This window comes from Haliotis asinina, chromosome 8, assembly GCF_037392515.1.
Source record: "Haliotis asinina isolate JCU_RB_2024 chromosome 8, JCU_Hal_asi_v2, whole genome shotgun sequence".
In the NCBI taxonomy this organism is placed as follows: domain Eukaryota; kingdom Metazoa; phylum Mollusca; class Gastropoda; order Lepetellida; family Haliotidae; genus Haliotis; species Haliotis asinina.
Genome location: NC_090287.1, coordinates 66092002 through 66115407, shown reverse-complemented (window position 1 = coordinate 66115407; position 23406 = coordinate 66092002). Strand labels below are relative to the sequence as shown.

Below are 23406 nucleotides of genomic sequence, written 5' to 3'. Positions count from 1 at the left end.
AGTGAGTGGACAGCACCATTACCATCCAAGGTCTGTTGATTCATGATTATCAAGTTGTACCACCTTGAGCAGTGCTTGTCAGTTAGCCCCGCCTTCAGAAGGATCCCAACCTTATACGTGACTTTTTTGAGGGTTCTAGACCAGGTTCAGCATGGAATACATTTGATAGTTGGCTGAATTGTGTTCATAGGCCAACAGCTTGGTTTCATGCCTGAAAATGAATACAAAAGCTGTTTCTATGCTACAGACCTGTTACTGACACCAGACCTAATGACCCATGTCTGACCTACTGTAAGTGGGAGTTCTTTCAATTGCTTGTACATCACAGGGTCTTAACTCAAGGCTTGGCACATTTCTTGGCAGTGGTGGAGTGAAAGTTTCGGAGTCAAGCCTTGCAGTACAGAGAACCTCTGTATGTGACAAGAAGGTGGAGTCTCATGGCTGGTAGACAGTACAATCACTGACAACATGAATTTGTGTAGACCGAGTAGTGCAAGGCCTTGTGTGTAACAGTATGTAGTTACATACGTGAAATCGAGATTAATCAGTGCCACAAAGCCGCTGTCAATGGCTGCAGTATTCTCACATGATCGTCCAGCACCTAAGGCAGGGTCTGTGACAAGGACACACTATTACAGATCAGTTCAGGGGGAAAACAAACTGACAGCTTGTTCTGGACCAGTTCTGTGTTCGCTTGTAATAATGGATTGATACCATGGGTGGTACTAGCTCATTGCTCAAATGCACTGGCCTCAAATCTAAAAGAAGGAAGAACAAGGTAAATATTTCAGACATTTATTAATGCATACATCGATCTTTTGTTATTTTCAATAGTACGGGAACTTAAAAAGCATGTGGATGGAGTGACAGAATTTTGGCAGAGCATAACTATTTTCTGCATTACTATTTTTCTCCATATCTGGGCTAAAGATCAGAGACTTTCTTTGAGTAAAAGTGAAGTGCATGTATGTGTTCAGTATGAAGCAGGTTGGGATATACACAGGCGGGTGTACCATCTACGTGTGTTCCATGCTGGGGACATGCATGTATCTGAGGGGTACAACCTCCTGTTGGTGACACCTCCCCAGCTGGTCAGAGGGGTCGGACTGAGTGCACAGAACTCAGGAATGTATTGTGAGGTTTCCAGGAATCTGTTGTTCCAGACTGTTAACAATCAATGAGGACAAGTCAGTGATGTGTGACCAGCGAGATTGATTTACCACTGCGACCTACTGCGACCTGCCAGTGTCAACAAAAGCCACACATACAACACCACAAACAAGTTGCTATTGCCACTTCATGTATATTACATTGAACACACACTTTTAATCAGGGTATCATTATTCCCTGTACAAAAGATGTCGTACCTGATCAGGCATGGTTCACTGAGCATATGGGAAATATGGAGGATATAAAACCTTCTAAGACATAACAGCTGATGGAGACTTACCCACCTACTGGGTGATACAGGCTTATAGGCTTATACACCTACTGTGTGATACAGGCTTACAAACTTTTCAATGATGTAGGCCAACACACCTGAGTAATACAGGCTTACACACTGCATGGTGATATGGGCTTAAACACCTACTGGGCGATACAGGTTTACACACCTACTAGGTGATACACTCTTATCTACCTACCAGATGGTACAGGCTTGCACACCTACCAGGTGATACTATTAGTTACACAGTGTTTTTAAAGGGTCGATGGGACAGTAAGACCCTTGTGCACCCTTTCAAAACACAGTGTGATGAATTTATTACCCTAGGGATTTTCTAAGTAAGCTTATGTTTAAAGAACAACATTCAACCTTTGGCACAATGAGCTGCAAAACATTTCTCTGTTATATTTCCTGAAAGGGAGATAAAAAGAGGTAACTCAAGAAGGCTTAGTTAATGATAAAAATGATCAAATTTGAGATTTTAGTAAGCAACAAGTGAAATAGAGAAACATTTTGTTTGTGGATATATTTATTGACACAAACATGTAAGAAATTAAGGCAACAATTTTATTTCTCTGTTTATACTCATTATTGTATGCATGACTCTAAAATTTCGAAGTGATCAGCAGTTTGGCATCCACATTCCATCTAAGATGAAGGTCACTCGTACAACCTGTGTAGTGTGTCATATGACAAATTTGAAGGGATGTTCAGTTCGCACACCCCTTTATTTACACATTTATCTTAGGGTATTAAAGGCTCATATACCTACAGAGTGATAAAGGCTTACACTCATGAAACATGGTTTCCTTGATCCTATACCAGGTAATCAGAGAGTCTCTGGTGTACAGGGTGTGATACTTATGCTGTTGCTTCTGGTTTCTCTGCTGATCTGATCACAAGGCAAAAACATCTTTGCTACTGCACTGCAGTATCATACCTTCAGTTGTCATATTTTACCTGCCTTATCATTTTAGAAACATGCTGAGGAGATCGAGAACCGTCGGCCTGATGTGGACAAGGTTAAGGTCAAGTCGGCAGAACTGAAGAATAAACTCAGCAATCATGATGCTGAACTTGTTGAGGAGAGAGTCAGGTGAGCACTAGTGCTGGGTAATGCCAAAATGTTTATTTGTGTTATATTGTGATATGTGTTGGTGGATTGCGATATGTACTGCAATATATTGCGAAAGGTGTAAACAAACTTTATGGTGATGAAATTACTATTTCCTTTCTTTTGAAACAATAAAACTGACCATTGCCAGGACTCAGATGTGATTTTACAAGAGATCAGTTAATTATTTTCTAGATACAAGCTTTTTGAAGTCAGCCACATTCCCATAGTGAACTAGTGGTTTCATCCCTACCCTCATCCCAATAGGTCAAGTGTAGGTGAGAGAGGTGAGCGCTGATGTAGGTCAGTAGGTCAAGATTAGAGGAGAGAGTTGGGTGAGCACTGATGTAAGTCAGTATGTCAAGTGTAGAGGAGAGAGTTAGGTGAGCACTGATGAAGGTCAGTAGGTCAAGTGTAGAGGAGAGAGTTAGGTGAGCACTGATGAAGGTCAGTAGGTCAAGTGTAGAGGAGAGTGTTAGGTGAGCACTGATGAAGGTCAGTAGGTCAAGTGTAGAGGAGAGAGTTAGGTGAGCACTGATGTAGGTCTGTTGTAGTTCAACGAGTCACATGAGACATCAGAAATAAGTCAGATGGGATGGTATCTAATGTAGATTAGGACACCACTTAGATTGTATGACATTGTATTGCAGGACAACTGAGCGAAGTTATAACGAGCTGCTTACAGCAGTCAACAGGAAGCAACAACAGTACTGCTTGCTTGGAGGAAGTCTGGAAGAGATCAAGGATGAGGCCAACAAGTATCTGTCATGGCTGCAAGAGAAGCAGGCTGACATCAGTGAGGACACAGAAGCAGACACACAGACTCAGCTTAGTCACCTGGAGGTAGGTTCCCAGACTGTGTACATCAGAGATCTTGGCTACCTTTACGCTTCCAGGCTCGCATTTTCTTCATCATGATATCATTAAGTTTCTTTCCTCAATTCCTTCATGGTCACCTATTCATGTGAGTATAAATCAACAGTGATCTGTCTCTGAACATGTGGCACTTGTCTTGTACCCTGCTAAGGGAGATGGTGGAGTCACAGTACCATGTCCTGGTCCTGATGGGAAGGAAGTCTGTCATACTTGTTGACTTTATTCCAAGGTGTCAGGGTCCCAAGTATGGTGATCAACCGTCAGTTGGTGGTGATCTATAGCCCTTTCTCATATTGTACTGTTGTATCCGTGTATGTTTATGATAGCGTGCAAGTTTTACATTATGTGCTGTGATAGTCTAGTATTTGTACAGTTCTTTGATGACAGTTTTTTTTACATTCTTCATTTATTGATGTCATTATTGATGTAAATTATATTTTTCATATCATGATATACTGCATTATTGCTGATGTAATGGTAAATATTACCTGGCTTACTCCAAGGCGACAGCGACATAGCTGTCATACTGCTGAACCCCATCTCCCTATGTATGTTGGTGCTGTTGAACTCTTGACTGTCGTGCTCCAGGAGCTGTGTGGTGAGTTAGATGGGCGACAGGAGATACTTAGCACCATCAGGGGCAAGTCAGCATCCCTGGTGGCAGATCTGCCTGTCATAGAGCGAGACTCCGTGGAGAAGCTGGTGGCACTGGTACAGACTGAACATGACAAGACCTACACACTGATGTCACAGCAAACACAGCTGATCAACGCCAAGATGGCCGAGAGACAGGATTACCAAGCGACTGTGGACAAACTGGTCATATGGCTGGAGGATCGGGAGCGCACTGCTGAGAGAAGTGTCACCTTTAGACTACTGGCCACTGATGTGGACAAGCAGGCCGAGAAGTGCAAGGTGGGCATCTTTGATTTGCAGTGGGAAACAATGGCTAATGGACATTTGAACAATAATGAAGGTGCTTATGTGGTTTGACATTCAATGTTGGCCTGATCTGTTACAGAGTTTGTGTGCTGAAGTGCAGAGCCACATGATGCATCTTGAACCAGTCAGAGTTCAGGCTGAGACACTGAAGACTGAAAGTGGTAATGAGATGGCTGCAGCAATGGATAAAACTCTCAATGGTATGTTATATGAGATATTTGGTGGTATGTAACATGTAGCGCATAATGGTGTGCTGGTTAACCTTTAGAGAATAAACCTGAGAAGCGGGCCTAGGTTCACTCTTGGATACATCCTTCACTGAATAATTAACGTGTTACAAAGTTGTGTGTGTTCATCCATCAGCAGCTGCCAAGTGTTGTCATGGTGACAGATTGTAGAGAACATTTATTGAGTAAGGTTGGATTATTTCTCATATATCCCATCTCATATAGAGCATTTTAGTTTGTTCTTCAGTCGTGGATGTATTGTGACTGACAACAATAATAGTCTGGTCAGGAGTGTGCTCAGACAAGGTGACATTAAGGCTGGAATGTTTTGTCGTTATTGCCTCTCCAAGGTCAAAACAAGGCGAAGTGAACTATTTGAGACAGGACAAATATCATAAATATACAATTATTTGTAAAATTTACAATTTTCTGAATGTTATAATTAGTTGTCCAATACAGCTATTCGTCTCAGTACTGATGGTGTTGTTTGCTGTGTTGTCCGACAGACCTGACAGATCGGTACAAGGGTCTGGTGACACATCTACAGCACCAGCAAGACATCCTCCACTCGGTGGCTGCAGCACGCAGACAGTTTGAGTCAGACTGTCAGAAGATTGAGCGATGGTGCGAGGACACTGAGCTGCAATGTTCCACTGATGTTCCCCTGGACTGTGCCATGGAGGTGCTGCAGGAACGGATGAACACCCTCAGGGTAGGTATCACCTGTAGTCTTATAGTCCCCTCCTTGTCACAGCACCTTGTGTCAGGAGGGATGATTGTGTTACTGCTGGAGTTAATTTCTCTTTGTCATGACACCTTATTTTGATATGCTGATATTACAAGATTACTAAAAGAATGAGACTAATAACAAAAGTTTACAGACAGAAAGTTTAATCCCAAGTCATATATACTTGTTATCCACCCAACACCAAGCAGCAGGCCTTGTTGATACTGACCAGACATGTACATGTACTGCTACCCAGGCACTGCAGGAGTCAAGTGAAGGACAAGGTGACCTCCTGGCCATGACCATACAACGTGGTGAAGGCTTCTACACAAACCTGTATGAAACAGATCGACCAGTACTGGAGAAACAACTTTCATCACTCCGGCAACATTTCAACCTTGTTACAACCTCATTGTCTGAACGTGTGCTTGCCCTGGAGGTGGCTGTACAGAGTCAGACAGAGACAGCTGCCAGCATCTCACAGACTGAGGTGTGGCTGAAGACCATGCAGGCAGAGATACAGGAGGTGCGCCTGGGAGCATCAGTAGAAGATGCTGAAGATGCCCTCACAAATTTTCAGGCAAGGGATAGTACTGTTACTATTACCTGTTTCTTCCAACAGAATGCTGTATGGTGTAAAGATTTCATTAGATGTCTAATTAATCAAATTTTTTTCCTCCTGACATGTAATGCGGGGGGATATAGTGAACGCCTCGTCTGTTTGTCTGTCCTGACGTCCGTCTGTAATCATTTTGTTTCCGGAGCATAACTCAGAAATCATTCAATATTTTTAGACTTGATAGATTTAATAATCTCAACCTGTGGTTGTGCCTTTTGCTATTTACAGATTTTTGGCATTTTTATTTTTTTTTGCTTTTCCATGGAACATTTTCATGTTAGTCTAATGGTGGGGTGGGCTTCGTTTCCGGAGCAAAACTAAAAAAACGTTCAATATTTTCTGCAAAACTTGGTAGATATATCAATCAGAACCTAAAGTGGTGCCTTTTGGTATATACAGGTTTTTGTGATTTATTATTTTCTGGGTTTCCATAGAAACGTTTTGGACTTAGTCTCCAAAATGAGAGGTGTATTTCGTTTTCAGAGCAGGACTCAAATACTTTGTAATATCTGTCAGGAAAACTAGGTAGATATGTGTTGCAGATCCCAAAGTGGTGCCTTTTGCTCTTTACAGGCTTTTGTGATTTATTGTTTTCCCGGTTTCAGTGGAAACGTTTTGGTCTCAATGGAGGGATGGGCCCCATTTCCATAGCAGAACTCAAAATTCGTTCTTTATGTTTCTGCATAACTTGTTACGTACGTTTCGGATGGAATGGAAACGATTTGGACTTTGTCTCAAAAGTGAGAGGTGTGTTTCATTTCCTCAGCACATCTCAAAAAGTTTCTAATATCTGTCAGCAAAACTTGGTAGATATATGTGGCAGACCCCAACGTGGTGCCTTTTGCTATTTACAGGTTTTTGTGATTTATTATTTTTCCGGTTTCCATGGAAACATTTCAGACTTAGTCTCTAAATGGAGGGATGGGCTTTGTTTCTGCAGGAGAACTAAAAAATTTCTAAATATCTTTCTGCAAAACTTGGCAGATATGTAGGGGAGACCCTAAAGTGGTGCCTTTTGCTATTTACAATGTTTTGGCATTTTTATTTTTCTGTGTGTGTTCCTCTAGGATTTGGAGCAGAAGCTGGCCGAGTATCAGACGTCTGTCTCCAAGTTGAATGAGATGGTTTCTGTCTTGAGGTCCGCCGGCCAAACAAGCCAGGCTGAAGCTGTACTCAGAGTGACCAGTCACTATGAGCAGCTGATTGACCAGGTCTGCCAGCACCAGAACCGATGTCGACAGATGCTGCAGCTCCGCCAACAGTTCCTGGCTCACATCACCGACCTTGAGAACTCTGTCAGACAGTGCCAGGACAAGATGGCTGCCATGACAGAGTTGGGAGTGGATGTTTCCACCAGGATTGAGAGATACAGGGTTCGTTCATGGCCCCTTCATTTATATAGACCTGATTGCTCTCCTAACATTTACAGGACAGAGGGGTTCTCATGTACAACATCGGTCCATCATTGATTGCCCTAGTGTAATTGTAATCTGTGTATCTGCCTCATGACTGACATAAGACATCCATCAATCCAGTCAGATCTGTTGTGTTGCAGGAAATAAAGGATAAACTGGTGAGTCTAGAACCAGATCTGTTTGTGGCCAGTGACCAGGTTCAGCAGATGGCCATTGACAACTCGGTAGAAGATGATGCACGAAACAAAGAGAGAGTCCAAGCTGTGCGTGGCAAGGTGAAGGACATGCTGACTGAGGTGGACTTGAGGAGGCAGCAGTGTGAGCAACTACAGCAGGAACGAGAAGACTTTGAGGACATGGTTGGGTCAACTATTGCCTGGCTGGAGCAGAAGGAAGACATCTTGGCATCCCGGGGCACACTGAACCTTGACTCAGTCAAAGTTGACCCTGTCCTCAGCAAACACCAGGTAAGCTGGAGATGATGGGTGTGGAACCTGATGAACTGCACTCTGGGTGTGTACCCAGCAGTGTCGGGGTGTGTACCCAGCAGTGTCGGGGTGTGTACCCAGCAGTGTTGGGATGCAGCAATGTTGAGATGTGTACCCAGCAGTGTTGGGATGCAGCAATGTTGAGATGTGTACCCAGCAGTGTAGGGATATCCATCTTGCAATGTTGGGATGCAGCAGTGTAGGGATGTCCATCTCGCAGTGTTGGGATGCAGCAGTGTAGGGATGTCCATCTCGCAATGTTGGGATGCAGCAGTGTAGGGATGTCCATCTCGCAATGTTGGGATGCAGCAGTGTAGGGATGTCCATCTTGCAGTGTTGGGATGCACCATCATACTGTTGAAGTATTGCTTCACAGCTCTGAACACCCAAATTCAGTCCTTTTCATTGATCATATTTCAAGTTAAAGATGATTGCCCATCATGTTGATAAGTGAAGTTGCTGTTGTGGTGTAGCTTGAATAGCAGTGGAATCAGTATAAAACATACTCATTCTGCACACATTCTGTGTCCATTGATCATGTAGATTGATTGTGTGTTTGTAGACAATGTCCAGTGAGGCTCTGGAGAGGCTGGGTGTGATCAGGGACAAGGCAGAGATGGAGAAGCAGCACTATGACGACCTGAATGAAGCCATCCCTGTGGCCTTAAACGAGAAGCTCAGCCAGATACACAGTCTGGAGGACTCGATCAAGGTACACGGGCAGTCTTTATAAGTTGTTCACTGGTCATGAGGGGGACATGGGTTGATGCACCAGTGATGTTTGTGTATGCTCCCTGAGCCCAAACAGACTGTTTGAAGTATGATTATAGGATCATATACTTCTACCAAACTGTGTGAATCAAACTATTCGAATTTTGCATCTTCCTGTTTTTCCACAGGTACTGTCTTAGTTACTGGATGTAATTCCATGACAGGATCACTAGTGCAGAGCAACTTCCTTGGACTGGTTGGTCCTTTTGTTAATGTTTTTCTCCCATGAGCACCGGGATGATATCTCAGAAATCATGACTGGTTCGTGACCCGCAGTTGATAGTTTAAGTATAGACTGATTAACAAGGAAAAAGTCATTTATACTTCGTTATTATGATGACAAATGAAACACAGTTTAATCAACTTCCAGTGGTGAAAAAACTGTTAAAACTGAAAAATACCGACATCAATATACATCTCTATATTTTGTCTTATAGCCCTAATTGGTTTATTATCATATCTGTATGCATTTTTAAAGTTAACAGAAAACTCACAAGTCTTCTTATACTTAAAGTGAATTTATAACATGATTGTAACATCTAAACATTGTATACATTGCCAACGTGAATCATGTTTCACACATGCCTTGTGTCTGACCTAGTGTATGTTGTTTTGTAACTCAGCTGATAAACCCTCTTGCACCACTTACATGCACATATTACATAACATAACATCAGACCTTGGATTATAACGTTCAGTATTTCTCCAGACAGGAGAAATGCCAGATGAGAACCTTTGTTGAGTAATCTGAGTGGTGTTACTATCAATTACACCTGTTAGAAATTCATTGACTGAGTGAATGATGACAAATAAATGTGTAGGTTTATACCACCAAATATGGGTTACAGCAAGGGAGAAGTAATTGCTGTATTGCATGCAGCCTGAAAACACTTTTTTGAGGAATGAAACTTCGCTGTTATATAAGAAATACATATAACAATTTGCTGTGTACTTGGGTAAATAGGTATACTAGTAATCGGTTTTATACCTAAGAAAATTCTTATATTTTTCTACCATTGGCAAAGATGTTGTTATTAGTTTACGAATTCAGATAAATAAAGTGTGTGTTTTTATTACCATAAATAATAGCCCAGGGGCATAACTACCCAAAATTATACATGATGTTTGCTGTGAAAGTTGGGCCACCCCTCATTACTATCTAAATATAAAGCTGTGCAATCTATTGGACTTGTGCAAAACAAATGACTTGCTACATGCCTGTAGACATCATATTTTTGAATAACATGGTGAAATTTCAAGGTAAAACATACAGAAATGGGATCAATTTGGATCAGCACTATACCATTCAGGCATTTGAAAAAACCTTCACTGCTGGGATGCTTCATTACAATTAGAGAAGATCAGTATGTGATGGGCATCCAGCCAGAGTGAGTTCCCATGTCCATCACGGTCGAGGGAGCAGGTGCAGACCAAGTTGCAGCTTGGTTTCGTAATTAGACCGTTGGTGAGAAACATTAATCGCTCCATATCACCGCTTTAACATTCACCATTCACAGGGACTAAATTTTGTCAAAACTTATTTATTGGAATGCAAGGCAAGTGTTTGCGAAGTCTTTGCTAGATTTTGCACACAACACAACTAAAACAGATTTAGAGTTATCTCCCTTCCATCAATTTGCATTCACAAAACATTGGTAATTTGCCGTGCATCATGTGTGATTCAATGTTATTTGAGATAAAGAAGTACATTGAAAGGTACCTCGCTTGTAAGTAGGGTGCAGTGAAAATAATAAGACAAGCACTTAGCCAGTCAGAAAGCCACATTTACATAGATGATAGGATATGTCCCTTTATTGGAAGGAGGGAGTAGGCTACTGGATGTGGGACCTGCTACCTAGCAGGGTGTAGCCTACTGGATGTTGGACCTGCTACCTAGTAGGGTGTAGCCTACTGGATGTTGGACCTGTAGACTAACAGCTAGTCTCTGAAATGAACATATTTTACTGAAAAACGTTCATAGTGAAAAAATAATAATATAATGAAATGGAGCCCTGAGACTTTCTTCATTTTCAAAGACTAAACAAATCTGCAGGGCGATAATTTCTTGGAATTTCTCAACACATGCAAAGATTCTTATCACCCATTACTGACACGCCACTGAAGGTGTATGTGACAGGACTTTTTATTGCCCCCAACATCACCCTACCCAGCCCGACCCCTACTCCCTCTCAGTGTGGTATGGGCAGCTCAGGGGAAGTATCAAGCGTCACAACCACAGAGCTCAGGGTTAGCAGCTCTTGAGACTAATGCTATGGCTGGAAAACTGGATGTATCCAAAAGTCCAACAAAGATATCAAATATAATTTTTCTGTCAAATCAAAGTATTCTGTGGCTGCATTATATACGGCAGTTTGATTGAAATCACATGGAACAGGAGAAAACTGTTTACTGGAAGTAGTAAGACAGTCATGTCTTTGATTGAAATGTTTTACAAGTAACAGTTAACAGCAAATGTTCAACACACACAGTGTGTAGAAAATGTTCACATGAGGTCACTCATACGGACAATACTTTGTGCTTGTCTTGTAAAACCCTTTGAAAAGACTGCCATCTATTTGTACCAGTGCTGTGGAACTGAAGTCACAAAACAACTGATCAATGATATGCAATGTTGTACAGATCCTGAAGCAAATGTATCCAAGAAAGCCCATGCAAGTCTAGAAAATGTGGCAAGTCTGGATTCCCTTAGCTTCTGAAAGTGAAGAAAGTCTTAGTCTCAATTTTTTCATGTTATTCTTATTTCGTTTACTATGACCTTTTCCCAGTAAAATATGTTCATTTCAGATAGTAGTTGTTAGTCTATCGAAGACATTGTGAGTCGAAAGACTCGCTCAGGAAGTCAGTATTCCGGGAAGGAAGATCAGGAATCTTGGATAAAACCTGACACATGTTGCCTGGTGGTGAGAGGACAGGGTAGGAGGTCTTAGCCAAGTGTGGGGCCATGGGGAGCTGTGTCGGAGCCTCCCCATGAATTTCTACTAGACACCAGTGACAGCTAGAGATCAACTGATAATTACTAGCCATATACTGGCTATGGATTCAGCAGATTGGTACATACCCTGAAGCGAAGGAAATCGAGACTTGCCACATTTTCTAGACTTGCGTGGGCTTTCTTGGATATATATACTTCAGGGTCTGTACGACAGACTATTGGACCTGTTACCTAGTAGGGTGTGGGCTACTGGATGTTGGACCTTCTACCTAGTAGTGTGTAGGCTACTGGATGTTGGACCTCCTACCTAGTAGTGTGTAGCCTACTGGATGTTGGACCTGCTACCTAGTAGGGTGTAACCTGCTGGATGTTGGACCTGCTACGTAGTAGGGTGTAGCCTACTGGATGTTGGACCTGCTACGTAGTAGGGTGTAGCCTACTGGATGTTGGACCTGCTACCTAGTAGGGTGTAGCCTACTGGATGTTGGACCTGCTACCTAGTAGGGTGTAGCCTACTGGATGTTGGACCTGCTACCTAGTAGGGTGTAACCTGCTGGATGTTGGACCTGCTACCTAGTAGGGTGTAGCCTACTGGATGTTGGACCTGCTACCTAGTAGGGTGTAGCCTACTGGATGTTGGACCTGCTACCTAGTAGGGTGTAGCCTACTGGATGTTGGACCTCCTACCTAGTAGTGTGTAGCCTACTGGATGTTGGACCTGCTACCTAGTAGGGTGTAACCTGCTGGATGTTGGACCTGCTACCTAGTAGGGTGTAACCTGCTGGATGTTGGACCTGCTACCTAGTAGGGTGTAACCTGCTGGATGTTGGACCTGCTACGTAGTAGGGTGTAGCCTACTGGATGTTGGACCTGCTACCTAGTAGGGTGTAGCCTGCTGGATGTTGGACCTGCTACGTAGTAGGGTGTAGGCTACTGGATGTTGGACCTGCTACCTAGTAGGGTGTAGCCTACTGGATGTTGGACCTGCTACGTAGTAGGGTGTAACCTGCTGGATGTTGGACCTGCTACGAAGTAGGTTGTAGCCTACTGGATGTTGGACCTGCTACGTAGTAGGGTGTAGCCTACTGGATGTTGGACCTGCTACCTAGGTGTAGGCTACTGGATGTTGGACCTGCTACCTAGTAGGGTGTAGGCTACTGGATGTTGGACCTGCTACCTAGTAGGGTGTAGCCTACTGGATGTTGGACCTGCTACGTAGTAGGGTGTAGCCTACTGGATGTTGGACCTGCTACCTAGTAGGGTGTAACCTGCTGGATGTTGGACCTGCTACGTAGTAGGGTGTAGCCTGCTGGATGTTGGACCTGCTACTTAGTAGGGTGTAGCCTACTGGATGTTGGACCTGCTACCTAGTAGGGTGTAGGCTACTGGATGTTGGACCTGCTACCTAGTAGGGTGTAGCCTGCTGGATGTTGGACCTGCTACCTAGTGGGGTGTAGCCTGCTGGATGTTGGACCTGCTACCTAGTAGGGTGTAGCCTACTGGATGTTGGACCTGCTACGTAGTAGGGTGTAGCCTACTGGATGTTGGACCTGCTACCTAGTAGGGTGTAGCCTGCTGGATGTTGGACCTGCTACCTAGTAGGGTGTAGCCTACTGGATGTTGGACCTGCTACCTAGTAGGGTGTAGCCTGCTGGATGTTGGACCTGCTACGTAGTAGGGTGTAGGCTACTGGATGTTGGACCTGCTACCTAGTAGGGTGTAGCCTACTGGATGTTGGACCTGCTACGTAGTAGGGTGTAACCTGCTGGATGTTGGACCTGCTACGAAGTAGGTTGTAGCCTACTGGATGTTGGACCTGCTACGTAGTAGGGTGTAGCCTACTGGATGTTGGACCTGCTACCTAGGTGTAGGCTACTGGATGTTGGACCTGCTACCTAGTAGGGTGTAGGCTACTGGATGTTGGACCTGCTACCTAGTAGGGTGTAGCCTACTGGATGTTGGACCTGCTACGTAGTAGGGTGTAGCCTACTGGATGTTGGACCTGCTACCTAGTAGGGTGTAACCTGCTGGATGTTGGACCTGCTACGTAGTAGGGTGTAGCCTACTGGATGTTGGACCTGCTACTTAGTAGGGTGTAGCCTACTGGATGTTGGACCTGCTACCTAGTAGGGTGTAGGCTACTGGATGTTGGACCTGCTACCTAGTAGGGTGTAGCCTGCTGGATGTTGGACCTGCTACCTAGTGGGGTGTAGCCTGCTGGATGTTGGACCTGCTACCTAGTAGGGTGTAGCCTACTGGATGTTGGACCTGCTACGTAGTAGGGTGTAGCCTACTGGATGTTGGACCTGCTACCTAGTAGGGTGTAGCCTGCTGGATGTTGGACCTGCTACCTGGGAGGGTCTAGCCTACTGGACGTGTAAAACCAGTTTCCCTGAGTGTGATGACAATGAAATAAAATTTCATATGTGGCTTTCGTTTGAACTAGTGAGCCCTCTTCAATATGGATCTCTTCAGTAATGGTTGGACATTGTATTTGTAGTTCATCTTAAGAAATCATAAACACTGGATTAAAACCCTGCTGTTGTATGTTGATGACTTTCGGTGATTCCTGCACAGGATGCCATTGAGAAGAAGGAGCAGTACCTGGTGGAGGCCAAGGCTGACCGCGTCCAATACGAGAACTCCATGCGCCAGGTGACAGAGTGGCTACACGGGGCTGAGGACATGTTGGACTCCGGCTACGATGGCCTGGACTATGACACAATCAACAACACTCTTTCAGAATATACGGTCAGTTGGCACAACACGTTTACTTGATATGTAGTCACATAATATGTTGACAAAACAAAAAGTCAGTTTGTACAGTATTCTGAAACTGTTTGAATTTATTGAAAAGCAAATCAGATTATACTGGTGCAAGGACAGGAGGAAGAGGATGTTGTTGAAGTTGTATTGTGCATGTGGGAGTACAGAGGTTGTATCTGTGTAAGACTACTTCTCAGAGAATCGGATAGCTGTAGTGCAGTTGTTTGAATAATGAGGTAATGTCTTTGTAGGACTACTTTTCGGAGGCCAGCCTGTGTCAGGATGAGATGGAGCAAGTGATGGAGTTGTCAGACAAGCTGCTTCCCACCCTGGACACCAATGACAAGACCACCCTCCAGCAGTCACTCACCAGTATCAACAAGAAACTGTCATCTGTCATCTCCACGGCTCAGAGCAAACAGGAACAGCTAGAGATTAAGGCATCAGAGTGGAAGGTGTTCCAGGTAGGTAGAACATCTGGTCACTTGTACAAAGGTTGTTGTCAGACAGCCATGGATTCTGAGATGGAGAGTGTGTGGTTATGGAAACTGTTGAGTGATTTTGTCAGATCATCCTGGATCCTGCTTCACAAAGCTCTCGTAAGCCTAAGATCTCATGATGTGTCATGTATTTCTGAATTTATACCGGTATGTGCGTTTGTTGCAGGCCACCCACCAGGACCTTCACCTGACACTGGAGGGACTGGAGAAGCAGATGGCCGAGGTTGACAAGATGGCCATTGGTACTCCACAGGATCTGCAGCTGGCACTCCACAACACCAAGGTTTGCTCATTTTTTTCATGGTAGTCCACATATCTGCCAAATAAAGTGCTCACTGATATTTCTTAAATAACTCGGTGTCTTGTCAAAGCTATGAAAGTCAACATATGCATTCAAACAAATAAATTGGTTCATGATATCTGTGACTGAGTCTCCTGCTCTGTACATGTGCTGGTTAATGATATCTGTGATTGTGTCTGTTGTTCTGTATATGCTCTGATCTGTGAGATCTGTGACTGTGTATGTTCACAGTACATGCTTAATTTCATGATATCTGGAACTGAGTCTTGTGTTCTGTACATGCTCTGGTTCATGATATCTGTGACTGAGTTGTGTTCTGTACAGGCTCTGGACAGTGAGATCTGTGACTGTGTCTGGTGTTCTGGACATGCTCTGGTTCATGATGTCTGTGATTGTGACTGTTGTTCTGTGCATGCTCTGGTTCATGATATATGTGATTGTTATTGTTGTTCTGTACATGCTTTGGTTCATGATATCAATGCTCCACATGCAGAACATCCAGACAGTGATGGAGTCCCAGGGCCGGCCAGCAGTGGATGAGCTCAATGACCAAGCCCGCTCATTGGACCGCGTTGCCAACTCGAACAGCCGCTCGCTCATCAACAAGCACACCTCCAGCATCAACAGTCGCTGGAACACACTTGTTGCCCAGATGGAAGCTAAACTGTTGAATGTCCAGGTAAACATTAGCCTTAGACATTGTGCTTTCTGGAGAAGTGGTACTGTCCTTGTGTCTGTGATGCTCTGAAGTTTGTACTGATGTTTCCTATTCTTGCTGTACTTACGGATGTTGGCTTAAAAAATAATACAAACAGTTCTTATTGTATGAATGTTTGTTGTTTTTACTTGAAGAGATTCCCCCTCTAATACATGCACCATCAACTGCTTGATCCATCAGGTGTATCACCACTCTTGAGTTCGATGAAAAGCAAAGTCATCCACCACTGTCTTATCATGGTGTCTCTCTTTCCCGTGGCATAACGAGGAAGTAATGTTATAAATTGTAAGGAAGAGGATTCTGGTGGAAAGGGCAGGAAAAAGTTATGATTTGTCCAAGTTGGTAAAAACTCACCAATATTGCAAAATCATTCACAGACTTGGGCTACTAAAGGATCTGAGTTACTGGTCACTGATGTATACAACCATTAAGTATCATGCATTGGTGATCTCGGCAGATAACAAGTTTATCCAAAGAATAAGAGCCGGCCCTATACAAGACAAAATTCTTACAATGTTTGCATTTTCTACAGTTTGCAGTTCCAGTTTGTAGTAAAATTATGTCTAATCACTTTGACTGCCATATCAATTCTATGAGAAAATGTGATCGATTGTTTAGTCATTTGTCCAATGTGACCAATCTTCACTCATTTCAATTAATTGGAACACCACTAGTTCACAACACCATGTTGAAGGAGTTCAGTACTGTACTAGATAACACCTTATCCAGCTACCTGTTTGACTGGCTGCTGTGTGGTGAAGTCACCAGGAGATACCTCTGTTGCAGGAGACAGGCAGTCAGTGGACGGACTATGCCTCGGACATGGAGCAGTTGGAGATTACCCTGCAGGATGTCCAAGACAAGCTTGATGCAGCAAGACATGCCCGCAGCACTGACAACCTCAATACCTATATCACCATCCTTCAGGTGAGCTCATGCTTTCAACTGTAGGCCACCATAAGGGGAGGTAACTGTAGTCATGGTGACAGCAACCACAATCTGGTTTCATCCTCTATAGGGAGATGCAGGTAACTTGTACAGGGACACAGGGAATATTTCACATTGGTCAGAAACCAAGCATACATCAGGAGCTTAGATAAATGGGTCCTGTTGGGGAAACATCTAACTATCCTTCTCTACATGTGTTATTTGAAGATATCCCAGTTGTGACTCCAACCTTGATGAGTGTTGATCAAATCAGACTTTTTCATAGTCCCTTGGATTCTTTTACTCATTTGGATCTACTTTCTATCTCAGGTCAATTGCTCATGTCACAACTCATTATAGCCCTTACTAGCAGGTTTCATGACAAATGCAGCGCAAATCACTGACAAAGTGAGACAAGTGACAATAGAAATATTTCTGGACAAATCTCATAGCACAAAGAGGAGATAATCCCAGTTTACGTCACTATAAATCGAGGATCTAGGAAATATCTTTGTTTCATACTCAACTCCAATCTGCAAAGTCCAGATCAAACAGTTTGACATATCAGTGGTTATTTACAAGAATAGCAGCTCCCATAATGACTGTTCATGTGCAACGGGTGCATCACCATGGTTACATTTGTGATATAATACAGACCAGTCAATTCAGGAAATCACTAGTGAGAGATGTCTATCACATCTCATGTGTCATCTGGGGTTCCTGACTGTCTCAGGCAGCTTACAACTGCCCGGGACTTGGGTTATATTGATTAGGGCCCAAAGTCAGTATCAGACATAGAGGACTTCCTTGCTGTGTGTGCATTGGCTAAACTTCATACCAGTACAACAATGGACAAATCAACCAATCCCTGGATACCTTATTGAAAAACTGAACCAGTTACATCACATTTTAACTTGGTGGGCACACACAATTCACTGGAATTATGGAACAACAGGCGTCCTTGTTTTTAATGATTTAGAATCCTACATCTGTTACATCAGAATTACTCCTTCTTGCCTTCTGAGTCATCTGTTACATCAGAATTACTCCTTCTTGCCTTCTGAGTCATCTGTTACATCAGAATTACTCCTTCTTGCCTTCTGAGTCATCTGTCATTACACAGGAGTGGTGTTGACAGAAGTGAGGGTTTTCCTGTCTTTGTACAATGGAAGTAGATGAAGGTGCTGTAGTGGATACAGTTAATTACATATAGTTGACATTGAAGAAAACTTCCGTGGAAAATCAGTCATTTGGTTTCGGTGTGATTGAAGTTATACATATACGACTTACGGCAATGATGTAGTGTAGAGGTAATATTAAGAGAATTATTGACACTGATGACAGTTGTGCAGTAACTAACCTAACTAAATGTTTGTTATCCAGGAGTTGAGCCTTACACTGTCAAGTTCAGAGACCAGACTTGATGTTCTGCAGAGATCCAGTACAACTCTGCAGCGTAGTCTGCCCACAGCTGAAGCAAGAGTCTCCAGTCACAACAGTCTGTTGTCAGCTCAGGAGAAATTTGAGAGGTGAGGAGAAAGAAGAAAGATGTACGATGTACAGACAGTGAGAAAAACATGTTCACTTGTGATCCATGTACGGGAGAAATATGTTCATATGTTTCATATGTGAGAGGAATATAATGTTAATGTGTCTTTCAGACTGCGTGATGAAGTGCGGAATGAGCTGACGTCTGCCCGTGAAGACCAAGAGGATCAACAGTCCTACCTGTCAGAGATCACACAGACAATCACATGGTTGACTGACATGCAGGACGAGCTGATGCAGCTCCACCTGGGCCCAGATCAGACACACACAGCAGACAGCTTACAGAGATACAAGGTACATAACAAGAAGTTCTCTAGCCACACAACAATTACATCAGTAATAAATAGTTGGCTTCAAACTGTATACAAGTATTTCTTGTTTCAAGTATTACTTTTGGCTTGATTGTTGCAGGTTCTTCAGCAAGATATCAGAACTCGAATCCAACAGTTCCACCGCATTGTGCAGGTGCAGGAGGCTAAATATAGTGCTCAAGGGAAGCATCTACCTGAATCCCTGCGTGTGGAGATGTCACAGATGAGGGAGCTGGAGTCAAGCATCATAGACACATTGCAGTCAAAGGAAGAGGAACTTCTGAATCTGAGAGAGGATCGTGAGCAGTACCAGACCCAGATGGAGCTGGCGACTCAATGGCTGACCCGAGCAGATACTGCCTTAAGGAAACAAATACACAACCTGGATGACAGTAAACAGGAGCATGAGGTAGGACCTACACTCTTAATATGAACACAATATATGGCAGTGCATGTTTCATAGGGGAAGTAGTTCCAGGCTACAGCAAACTCTAGATGAAATCAATTTGCCCCAGACTAGGATACACTTCAAGTGAATACAGTTAACTCCAGGCTAAGACACATATCTGTGTCATGTAAAGTCAGTTGGGTTCACACTTGGACACATTTCTGTGTCAGGTGAAGTCAGTTGGGTCCAGTCTAGGCTACATTTCTGTGTCAGGTGAAGTCAGTTTAATCCAGACTAGGCCACATCTCTGGGTCAGCTGAAGTCAGCTAGGACCAGACTAGGCCACATTTCTGTGTCAGCTGATGTCAGTTGGGTTCTGAATAGGCCACATCTCTGTGTCAGTTGAAGTCAGCTGGGTCCAGACTAGGCCACATTTCTGTGTCAGCTGATGTCAGTTGGGTTCTGAATAGGCCACATCTCTGTGTCAGTTGAAGTCAGCTGGGTCCAGACTAGGCCACATTTCTGTGTCAGCTGATGTCAGCTGGGTCCAGACTAGGCCACATCTCTGTGTCAGCTGATGTCAGTTGGGTTCTGAACAGGCCACATCTCTGTGTCAGTTGAAGTCAGCTGGGTCCAGACTAGGCCACATTTCTGTGTCAGCTGATGTCAGCTGGGTCCAGACTAGGCCACATCTCTGTGTCAGCTGATGTCAGTTGGGTTCTGAATAGGCCACATCTCTGTGTCAGTTGAAGTCAGCTGGGTCCAGACTAGGCCACATTTCTGTGTCAGCTGATGTCAGCTGGGTCCAGACTAGGCCACATTTCTGTGTCAGCTGATGTCAGTTGGGTTCTGAATAGGCCACATCTCTGTGTCAGTTGAAGTCAGCTGGGACCAGACTAGGCCACATTTCTGTGTCAGCTGATGTCAGTTGGGTCCAGACTAGGCCACATCTCTGTGTCAGCTGATGTCAGTTGGGTTCTGAATAGGCCACATCTCTGTGTCAGTTGAAGTCAGCTGGGTCCAGACTAGGCCACATTTCTGTGTCAGCTGATGTCAGCTGGGTCCAGACTAGGCCACATCTCTGTGTCAGCTGATGTCAGTTGGGTTCTGAATAGGCCACATCTCTGTGTCAGTTGAAGTCAGCTGGGTCCAGACTAGGCCACATTTCTGTGTCAGCTGATGTCAGCTGGGTCCAGACTAGGCCACATTTCTGTGTCAGCTGATGTCAGTTGGGTTCTGAATAGGCCACATCTCTGTGTCAGTTGAAGTCAGCTGGGACCAGACTAGGACACATTTCTGTGTCAGATAAAGTCATGTGGGTTCATATATGTTTTATGGATGAACTACTACTTTCTTCAGAGCATGTGACGTCTCAATATAGATTCTAGTCCTAGCTTACAAGAATCTGTGTTGAAATGTCACATCATCTGAATAAAGAAGTTGTTCATCCACAAAACATGTTGATATATTACTCTTTAATATCTAAAAAATGACAGCCAAAGAAGTTTGGGTGCAGACTGAGACACATTTCTGTGCCAGGTGAAATCAGTTTTGTTTAGACTATGACACAGACTAGGCCAGAATTCTGAGTCAGATGAAGTCAATTGGGTCCAGACAAGGACACATTTCTGTTTCGATGAACTCAGCTGGGTCATGCCTAGGCCACATTTCTGTGTTGAAATCAACAGGGAGTAGACAAGGACATAATTCTGTGTCAGCTGAGCAGTTTTGTTTAAACTATGACACAGACTAGGCCACAATTCTGTTTCCACTTAAGTCAAGTCCATCTCTGTGTCAGATGAAGTCAGCTGGGTCCAGACTAGGACACATTTCTGTGTCAGATGAAGTCAGTTGGGTGCAGACTAGGACACATTTCAGCGTCATGTGAATTCAGTTCATTGTCTAATTTCAGGACATTCATCTTGGTGTATGTCATGTCTCCATCTCAGTCTTTCCCAGTGTGATGATTGGGACATTGCCAGTGTGACAATTGGGACATTGCCAGTGTGACAATTGGGACATTGCAAATAAGGCTTTGTGGTGTTAATTGAGCCTCTACGTACTGTGAGGTTCATCATGTGTGGACAGCATAATGTTGGTTTGGTGTAGTTGTGCTTTTATGTCGACGTAAATATCAGTCTTATGGCTTCAAGCACTTCATCAAATATTAAGGTTATTGAGAGGACAGACAGAGCCTGTATTGAGAGTGCAGACATATACTGTATGAAGCTACCATGGTGTTGTGATGTATTCAGTGATCTGTCGACATTACAATGAATGTCTCACAAAGAAGCCTTGAAATAGCGAGCCCCTGCCATAAAGGCTTCCTTTGTAGTATATGCGTTATGTATGTAAATGTCATTCTGTGAGCTGTACACTGACACAACTCTCCAAGGGTCTGTGAGTGAGAGTGTTGTGTTGACCTTTCTTAGCTGTTGCTTTGTTCCTGTTGCAACAGGGGATGGCTCACAATACTTCTCACAATGCTACTTTGCATAAACATCAAGTAATCCATTGGGTCTTTGTCACCTCTCACAAACATCAGTGTAGCTGCATGGAGTAATCTATCAAGTCTGGGACAGGGGATTACTTCAATGTCCCTGCCATAGCTGTTTGTGTACCTACCCTAGCTGTGTGTGTACCTGCCTTAGCTGTGTGTGTACCTGTCCTACCTCAGTGGTTACCTGTCCTAGCAGTGTGTGCATCTGTCCTAGCTGTGTGTGTACCTGCTCTAGCTGTGTGTGTACCTACCCTAGCTGTGTGTGTACCATCCCTAGCTGTGTGTGTACCTGTCCTACCTGTGCATGTACCTGACCTAGCTCAGTGTTTACCTGTCCTAGCTGTGTATGTACCTGCCCTAGCTCATTGTTCAAATGTCCTAGCTGTGTGTGTACCTGCCCTAGCTGTGTGTGTACCTTTCCTACCTGTGCGTGTACCTGCCCTAGCTCAGTATTTACCTGTCCTAGCTGTGTGTGTACCTGTCCTAGCTGAGTGTGTACCTTGCCTGCCTCTGAGTGTACCTGCCCTAGCTGTGTGTGAACTTGCCCTAGTTCAGTGTTTACCGGTCCTAGCTATGTGTGTACCTATCCTAGCGGTGTATGTGTACCTACCCTAGCTGTGTGTGTACCTGCTCTAGCTGTGTGTGTACCTGCTGTAGCTCTGAGTGTACCTGCTGTAGCTCTGAGTGTACCTGTCCTAGCTGTATGTGTACCTGTCCTAGCTGTGTGTGTACCTGCCCTAGCTGTGTGTGTACCTGCCCTAGCTGTGTGTGTACTTGCCCTAGCTGTGTGTGTACCTGCCCTAGCTGTGTATGTGTACCTGCCCTAGCTGTGTCAGTACCTGCCCTAGCTGTGTCAGTACCTGCCCTAGCTGTGTGTGTACCTGCCCTAGCTGTGTGTGTACCTACTCTAGCTCTGAGTGTACCTGCTGTAGCTCTGAGTGTACCTGTCCTAGCTGTATGTGTACCTGTCCTAGCTGTGTGTGTACCTGCCCTAGCTGTGTCAGTACCTGCCCTAGCTGTTTGTGTACCTACCCTAGCTGTGTGTGTACCTGCTCTAGCTGTGTGTGCACCTGCTGTAGCTCTGAGTGTACCTGCCCTAGCTGTGTGTGTACCTGCCCTAGCTGTGTGTGTACCTGCCCTAGCTGTGTGTGTACCTGCCCTAGCTGTGTGTGTACCTGTCCTAGCTGTGTGTATACTTACCCTAGCTGTGTGTGAACCTGCTCTAGCTGTGTCAGTACCTGCCCTAGCTGTGTGTGTACCTGCCCTAGCTGTGTGTGTACCTACTCTAGCTCTGAGTGTACCTGCTGTAGCTCTGAGTGTACCTGTCCTAGCTGTATGTGTACCTGCCCTAGCTGTGTGTGTACCTGCCCTAGCTGTGTGTGTACCTACTCTAGCTCTGAGTGTACCTGCTGTAGCTCTGAGTGTACCTGTCCTAGCTGTATGTGTACCTGTCCTAGCTGTGTGTGTACCTGCCCTAGCTGTGTGTGTACCTGCCCTAGCTGTGTGTGTACCTGTCCTAGCTGTGTGTATACTTACCCTAGCTGTGTGTGAACCTGCTCTAGCTGTGTCAGTACCCACATCAGGCCACCCTACACCTTACATCTGTTCACCCTGCACCCCACATCAGTCCACCCTACACCCCACATCAGTCTACCCTACACTCCACACCAGTCCACCCTACACCCCACATCAGTCTACCCTACACTCCACACCAGTCCACCCTACACTCCACACCAGTCCACCCTACACCCCACACCAGTCCACCCTACACTCCACACCAGTCCACCCTACACCCCACATCAGTCCACCCTACACCCCACACCAGTCCACCCTACACTCCACACCAGTCCACCCTACACCCCACACCAGTC

The 23406-nt window shown here is 44.4% G+C and overlaps 1 protein-coding gene across 2 annotated transcripts in view; it reads left to right on the top strand.

Annotated features, from left to right (window-relative positions):
- The window catches only part of LOC137293555 (muscle-specific protein 300 kDa-like), a 210871-nt gene that overhangs the window by 138658 nt on the left and 48807 nt on the right, over nt 1–23406 (top strand). For both annotated transcript variants that reach the window (XM_067824182.1, XM_067824181.1), the window contains exons 82-98: nt 2422–2540; nt 3209–3401; nt 4023–4349; nt 4456–4576; nt 5110–5315; nt 5587–5910; nt 7017–7322; nt 7505–7831; nt 8415–8564; nt 14154–14327; nt 14594–14806; nt 15009–15125; nt 15637–15822; nt 16648–16788; nt 18172–18317; nt 18450–18630; nt 18748–19056. In XM_067824182.1, the coding sequence (XP_067680283.1) occupies nt 2422–2540; nt 3209–3401; nt 4023–4349; nt 4456–4576; nt 5110–5315; nt 5587–5910; nt 7017–7322; nt 7505–7831; nt 8415–8564; nt 14154–14327; nt 14594–14806; nt 15009–15125; nt 15637–15822; nt 16648–16788; nt 18172–18317; nt 18450–18630; nt 18748–19056 (3540 nt within the window). The remainder of the gene's footprint in view (nt 1–2421; nt 2541–3208; nt 3402–4022; nt 4350–4455; nt 4577–5109; nt 5316–5586; nt 5911–7016; nt 7323–7504; nt 7832–8414; nt 8565–14153; nt 14328–14593; nt 14807–15008; nt 15126–15636; nt 15823–16647; nt 16789–18171; nt 18318–18449; nt 18631–18747; nt 19057–23406) is intronic.